Source organism: Apium graveolens, chromosome 8 (genome assembly GCF_009905375.1).
Source record: "Apium graveolens cultivar Ventura chromosome 8, ASM990537v1, whole genome shotgun sequence".
NCBI lineage: Eukaryota > Viridiplantae > Streptophyta > Magnoliopsida > Apiales > Apiaceae > Apium > Apium graveolens.
Genome location: NC_133654.1, coordinates 247,066,897 through 247,074,779, shown reverse-complemented (window position 1 = coordinate 247,074,779; position 7,883 = coordinate 247,066,897). Strand labels below are relative to the sequence as shown.

Below are 7,883 nucleotides of genomic sequence, written 5' to 3'. Positions count from 1 at the left end.
TTATTGATTCCTTTCATATCTTAAATTCTTAACACACGCTTGTACATAAATAATCCCAAAAAAGAATAATCAATTTTTTTACAAAAATAATTGTTTAGTTTTTTTTTATTTGTGATTTTAACTGTTACACACATTTTAATATATTTTGAAGAGCCAATCAGAAATATAATTATGAAAATTTTCTTTTTATGAATATAAATTGTCTACTTTTATCCCAAAAAAAATTTATAAATGATATTTTTAATTAATCGTCAAAAAATATTAAAATATGTATAAAAGTTAAAGCGATAAATAAAAAAATAAAAAAATAAAAAAATACTTGCTAAGCTCATTAGAATCACATAATTAATTTGGCTTACAAAATAATCTAAATTTGTTGCTGATAGGCTGCTGGCTGTAAATTTCCAGGTACCAGGTTTCTTCCCCCGGCCAATCTCCTCCAATCTTTTCTTTTCCTTTATAAATTGATAGTGCCTAAACACAAAAAATGTGCACAAATCAGTAAACACCCAACTTTCACTATACCAAACAATCCAAAACCCTACCACCACCCCTTTCTCTCCTCTCCACATTCTCCCAATCAATCTTCTCACCACCCATTCAAAATTGCAATCTTTCTCAAAGCTTTTTATCCCCCACAAAAGCTTCTTTCTTTCTTGTTATATCTCTCTCTCTCTCTCTCTCCCTCTCTCTCCCTCTCTCTCTCTCCCCTCTTTTCAAATCTCAAAACCCTAATCTTTATCCTCTCCTCTGCAATGCAATATCCATTTAGCAATTACCATCCATTTTCATACTCTGCAAAAAATCTCTTTCTTAAAGAATCAAACTTTTCTCATACCCTATAATTTGTTTTTATAAAGCTTCAATTTTTATCCCCACCCTTCACTTAGTTTCCATAAAGATTCAATTTTTATTGCCACCCTCCATTAAATTTCCATAAAGATTCAGTTTTTATTGACACCCTTCATTTGATTTCCATAAAGATTCAATTTTTATTGACACCCTCTATTTAATTTCCATAAAGATTCAATCTTTATCTATTCTCTTGATAAAATGGCTCTTGCCCACCCTCATTTTATGACTAACAAGCCAAAAGTTGATTCTTGTCAAATGACTACTCCACAATCACCAGTAATTCTAACCCAAGATGAATTAAAGAAAATTGCAGCTTACAAAGCTGTTGAATTTGTCGAATCGGGTATGGTTTTAGGGTTAGGAACAGGTTCTACTGCTTGTCATGCTGTGGCTCGAATTGGGGAGCTTTTGCAACAAGGCAAGCTTAAGAACATTGTAGGAATACCCACCTCGAAAAAGACTCATGAGCAAGCTGTATCGGTTGGCATTCCCTTGTCTGATCTTGATTCGTACCCGGTTCTTGATCTTGCGATAGACGGGGCTGATGAGGTTGATCCTTACTTAAATTTGGTTAAGGGGAGAGGTGGATCATTGTTAAGAGAGAAAATGGTGGAAGGGGCTTGTAAGAAATTTGTCGTAATTGTTGATGAATCGAAATTGGTTAAGCATTTAGGTGGAAGTGGATTAGCTATGCCGGTTGAGATTGTGCCTTTTTGTTGGAAATTTACTCTCGAGAGGCTACGAATGATGTTTGTTGATGCAGGGTGTGTTGCTAAGCTACGGAGGTTTGAGAATGGCGAACCATTTGTTACGGATAATGGGAATTATATAATTGATTTGTATTTTGAGAAAGATATCGGGGATTTGAAGGTTGCTAGTGATGAAATTTTGAGGCTCGCTGGCGTTGTTGAGCATGGAATGTTTTTAGATATGGCTACTACATTGATTGTCGCAGGTGAGCTTGGTGTTACCGTCAAGAATAAGTAGTTTAGTTCATTAGGTTCATCGATTAAAATTGCTTAGCTAACGTATTAGAATATCTAAGTATGGGTGGTAGGGATTGCCCTGTTGAATTCTGGTTATAATGAGTCATATGCTGTATTCAGTACGTTTGACTGGGAATTATTTCCCTCAAGTTTTGCAAGTTGTTACATCTTTGTCTCGTTATCTAATTATTAATACATTTGAATTCCGAGCATTTTATGTCTTCGTATTAGTATTCCTTTAAGCTTTTGTTATTCTTTTCCGATTAGAATTCTGTTTTGTATAACAATACGTCAATGCTTATTCTTCAATCTTGTCCTCATGTGGATTATCTCTGTTCAATATTGTTTGTAGTATATGCTTGGAGGTTAACATGTATGTTTTTTTCCTCTGCTAATTGGTAACCTGTATGGTTACCAGAGATTCATTAAATTAACACAAATTCATCGGTGGCAAACTGGCAATGCAACTTTGTTGGTTCTATAACTTTGTGTTTTAAATTTTTTGGTCATTTGCTTTAATTAATACCAATTGGTCACCTGTTGGCTGCTGTCGGTGTAATCGTTTTTTCTTTAATCAGAGGTTTTCTTGATTTATGGCATCAGTTGGCAATGGACTGTTGGTAGAAGTAAGATGGCTATTGTAGTCAGTCAGTTGGCATCAGGTACAGATAGGAAGTCAGAAGTAAAATTTGTTATTGTAGTTTTTGTGAAATTCTCTTGAACATGTTGTGGCTTTTAGAGGTGTATGGTGTCTAAGATGGGTCTGGTCTATTCAGTTTAGAGTCTTAAAAGAGTTTTGCTTTGTGCATCCTATGCTAGCCAATGTTCGATTGTAACCTATTAAACCCTTCACTGCCGGAGTTGGATCCAATAAAATTGTTTGATATTTTACTGGTAGAAAATTTCAGATACTCTTCTACTATAGGATTTTAGTATTAGAATCGTGCATTTAACCCTGTATAGATCCTACTTTCGAGTTTCAAGAGGAAGGTACCGAGTGCTCCGAGCAGGTAACCGTTAATTTCCTGTACATTTACTTGTATACAAGTATATATAGGCGAAGGTATTCTTACACAAGCAAAAACAAACGAGCAGGTTAGAACGTTATTTATGTATTCATCATAATATAATTTGGTTGTTTGAACCAGAATGATATCTCCAAGTTGATCTGAAAGTGGGACAAAGCTAAGTATTGGTATAACTAAAATAGTGAATTTCACATCTTTTGCTAAACTTCCTCGACACAAACAAGCACACCATTGAAATCCAGATGTCAGGTTTTCATGTTATTTTGTGTCTGTGTGTGACACACACTAATCCTCCCATCACCAACACCTCTTGGTGCAGTGTTATCTCCCTCATCGTTTCCTTTATAGGATGTTGAGTAAACCTTTTCAAAGAAAGGTGGATGTACGAGTGTGTTTACCATTATTTCAAAGAAAGGTGGATGTACGAGTGTGTTTACCATTATGTCCCTCGTCGTTTTCTTTACGGGATGTTGAGTAAACCTTTTCAAAGAAAGGTGGATGTGTGAGTGTGTTTACCTAGTAAAATAAATATCTAACAGAAGGGACATTGTGATTTGTGAGTGTGTAGTTTATTTCCAGATGACAGCATCACTTCAATGACAGGGTACCAGGTGTGGCATGATAGAAAGAACCCCCTGCTGCTGAGATTACCTTTTAGTTGGGCTTTGGTGTAGCTGCACCTGCACTAACTGATCAAGAAATGGGGCAAGGGCCCAATCTGAGTGTTTCAAAATCAATCCTGGTCCAGCTTATTATTACCAAGATTTTTGTCGTCCACCACAGAACCAATTTTTGGTCTTACCTAGTCCATAACCATTAGAGACTGTTGTCAATTTCATGAATTATTATTGTCCCACGTAGACTAATTTCTATGTCTATTCTACGAAATCTTATCCCAGGGAGTATTATATATATAAATTTAGTTAGGTTTGCTGATTCGTTAGTTTTGTTGTTTAGTAGAGATAACAAACATAAAGTTGTATATATTTAGTAATGGTAGTCTATTTCAAGCATCATCAGGTTATCAACTTGCCTTATGCTCACGTTTGTAAAGTCTTTGGACATATCCTTCAAGTAACTAAGCAGGAAAATAATATCAAATGTTTCGAAGGAAGAAATATTTGCATCAGCAGATGTAGAGTTATTCACATTATCATCGGAGTGGGTTCAACCTCTTGCGTACAAATCACTGGTTACAGTGATACATGCAACTAATTGATAATTTGCAATAAAGAGCGTAGGAAGGGATAACCTAGGGGTAAAATATTATCCAATATCAATCGTTGTTTATGTATCATGTGTGATTTCATGTGATTTCGATTATCGCTCATCTCAAATTTGACGAAAGCCTGTGAAATATGTAGATTACATCTTATATATATAGTTTTTCTTCCGTTAAGTAATCCATTTTCGGAAGATGAACTTTAACATGTTGAAAAGAAGTTTGTATCACAATTTAGTTTGATTTTGACGAGATTCAATAAAATGAGAAATACCTTTTTTTTTATAAATATAATTAATGACACATAGATATATGTTAGTAATCGAATTTGTGACCTCCCGCGACGAGAACACGGGCTCAATTAGGCTTTGTTGGCAAGATGAGAAATATCGCTGCAATAGAAATTGACTTTATTTTCATACATTCTCAAGTGTCCTGAAAACTTGGGTAAAGAAAAGACACCAACATTAAAGACAAAAATGGAGGCAAGTTTCTTGCTTTCGGCGAATCCCGTGAAAAAGAAGAAGACCCACTCCGTTTTGTTTATTCATTTTGTGTGAATTGAAATACGTTTGATTACTTTCTCTACTTTCATTGTCGTTCTTTATTTTCTTGGCAAAGTATCTTTCTCGTTCATTCTTTCAGTTTAATATGTCTTTATCTTTTGGTGGCAATTGTTGGACCGGAAATGTGCATAATGCATATACACCGATATTTCTGCGGTATTGTTCGTTCTCGATTATTCGATAATTTTGTACATAATTCTTCTCAATTTTTTTATTAAAAAATATAGAGATATATTAATAAAGTTAAATCAAGATTTTTACTAACAAATAATTTTTGGATTTTTTGAGAAAGAGAGAGCAACAGTAACATAGTGACTATATATAATAAGATAGTTCACGGGATATTACTTATATTTTGTGTCATAGATTCTATATTCGACTCTTATTAAACCCGAAATTTATTTGTACGTGCGAATACTGCGTAGGAAATAGAAGCCTTAAAAAATATACTGACAAATGCAATATTATAGAGATTGAATGATGAAGGTATAGAAGTATTCTTGATTCTCACTTTACCATCTAAACATCTCTTACTAAGGGTCTGTTTGTCAATTCTGATAGTTGGCTTATAAGCCAGTAACAGCTTATTGACAGAGTGTTTGTCGACCCAACTTATAAGTTGAATTTACAACTTATAAGTTGATAAGTTAAGTTGAATGTTAGTAACGACCTATTTTTTCTCAACTTATTTTTTATTTTTCATTTTTTTTATCAATTTTAGTTTAAAAATATACTTTTAAAATGTTAATCAAACTTAAATTATATAAATTAAGATAATTATATTTAAAAATTATTTATTTTAATTCATTTAAATAAAAAAATTATGACTTATAAGTTAAATTATTCAAACACTTATATAACTTATAAGCATTTATTAACTTATCACTTATCAGTCACTTATTCGATTTAAGTAATCAGTTACTTATTTTAAGATTTCCCAAACAGGCACTATATATTATATGTCAACCAAGGGTAAAAAAGGTCATTTTAATAACTGTGAAATCACGATTTTGCCCTTTTATTTTGAAAAAGTATAAAAATGTCATTCTTATACAATATTATGCTCACAAAATTCATATCACTACCATTACGCTACATAACTTTTTGAGTGCAAACTAAAATTCTTATTAGATAAGTAGTATCATCTCCTTTTATCAAATTCTATTTTTATTACTTTAACTTTTGAGTGAATAAAATATTAGTTTATATTATTTATGTGAGTAAGCTTTTTAAGTTTTTGTAGTTTTATTCTAAAATTTCATAGATGTCATCACTTTGTTATTTAAGCAAAAAATATATTGAAATAGTGTTGGTATCGAGAATCGAACTTGTGATTGAATTTTATCTCGGAACCATGGTGCTATAATGAATTTTGATTTTATTTTAAAAGTTTTGTTTAAAAAAATTATATTTTGTTCTTTTTTAATTTTAACTTTTGAGTAAATAAAATGATAGTTTATACAATTATATAGCTGCAATTTAAATTTTGTAGTTAGACGCGCGCGCGCACACACACACATATATATATATATATCAATTATATTTTAAAATATATTTTATAAAATTAAACATTTTTATATTTTTTTGGATTTATTTTCAAAAAATCATAATTCCGTTTTATTCGGTTTAACTTGTGTGCTTATAGAGTTAAAAGTATTTGGTTTAATCCGGCAGTACTTGGAATGAGTTCTCAAATCTAAAAAATAAATATATTAAAATTTTAACTTTAAAAACTAATTTATCAGGTCATCTACAAGCATTCCTCTATTTTAAAATAACTTTATCTTCAAATTTCACCTTTTTATAATTTATATTACCATTTCATCTCCAATCATTACTTCAAATTTTACTCTAAATCTACTTAATCTGTAACACCCTCCAAATTCGGGGTATAGATTTGGGGCATTACTAATATTAACTACTCACTAAACCTGCACAAGCGGAATATAAAAAAAAAAAAAAATACCCCGAACTACTACTATTCAGGATCTTTTCAAGGTTAAGGATTGAAAACAAGAACGACTAACCAACTTTATTAATAACCAGTTTAAACAATCTATCTCAAGAACTCACTTTGTTACAAAACTTTATTCTATTTACATTTCCCACTAAACTACTTTTATTCAAACCATTACTACTACTTATCCTGTTACACCTTATCTGGTAACTCAAACCTCTCTTCTGGGATAGGGACAAACACCCTTGGTATAAGTGGGTCCCGCTGCTTGACTCGCTTCTTGACTATGCGGGTTCTGATGAGTTTCATTCTCTACCTTGACTGAAAAATAATGGGAATAACAATAAAAGAGGGTGCGCTAAAATTGCTCAACAAGCCTGCAACAATATATGTTGTATAAAGAGAGAAAATAAATGAATGAATCGATAATCTGATGGTTTGAACAACCATTTGTATCTATAGAAAATAATAATTTGCCATTACTGGCGAGTGCCAAATAAACGAGACTGGAAACAAGAACTAACCTATGCACTATAACCTGCTGATCAATCAGGATACAACGCATATCTATACCCAACTGCATAGACCCAACCAACATAAGGGGTACCCAGGCAACTATGGCCTCATAATCAAAGGTCTGGTTAATACCCAGCATGTATCGTAACCATCCAGTCCATAGCTTAGCATCTGGAACAATCAGAATGCTTTTGATGTATCCCAACATCAGGATATATCATAGTATATGTAACAAGGGTAAAATTATTGAAATATGAATAGAGGATTCAATAAATTGGGATAAATCAAGAATCGAAATGAAATAGAAACAAGAATCAATAATTGTGTATCAGTGTATATGAACAAGAACTATCAAGGTGTAATTGATATGGAAAGTGGGGTATATTTCAATATTTTTAACTTAGGATAGGGAAAAAACTTTCCTGGCGCGTATTTAACCTCGTATGACTCACCGCCTTCCGTCTTCTGCTTGATTCGCCTTGTTGATACAGAATCTATCATGGAAAGACATTCGTTTAGATAACTTACTTCATACGCGTATCTCGAATTGATACCACGTAGCCCTAATCGTCTACCCATACGATCTTATCAGGCTCGCATATATAAATATATAATATTATATAGCACATAAAGTTCACATAATCATGTAAAGCACATAGCACATAAGGTACATAATTGATTTTAGACACTTAATTATTGTTAGAATCGATGCTAGACTTATACTTGTACTAACAAACACTATTTGGTTCGATT

The 7,883-nt window shown here is 32.4% G+C and overlaps 1 protein-coding gene across 1 annotated transcript; it reads left to right on the top strand.

Moving 5' to 3' along the window:
- The first annotated feature begins 474 nt into the window (after nucleotides 1–474).
- On the top strand, nucleotides 475–2,053 carry LOC141678760 (putative ribose-5-phosphate isomerase 2). Its single transcript, XM_074485137.1, has one exon. It carries the CDS (start codon nucleotides 1,054–1,056, stop codon nucleotides 1,840–1,842), a length of 789 nt encoding a protein of 262 aa, XP_074341238.1. The 5' UTR covers nucleotides 475–1,053; the 3' UTR covers nucleotides 1,843–2,053.
- Nucleotides 2,054–7,883: the final 5,830 nt, after the last annotated feature.

Coding starts and splice junctions, on each gene's coding strand:
- LOC141678760 (XM_074485137.1), top strand. CDS start 1,054: ATGGCTCTTGCCCACCCTCATTTTATGACTAACAAGCCAAAAGTTGAT.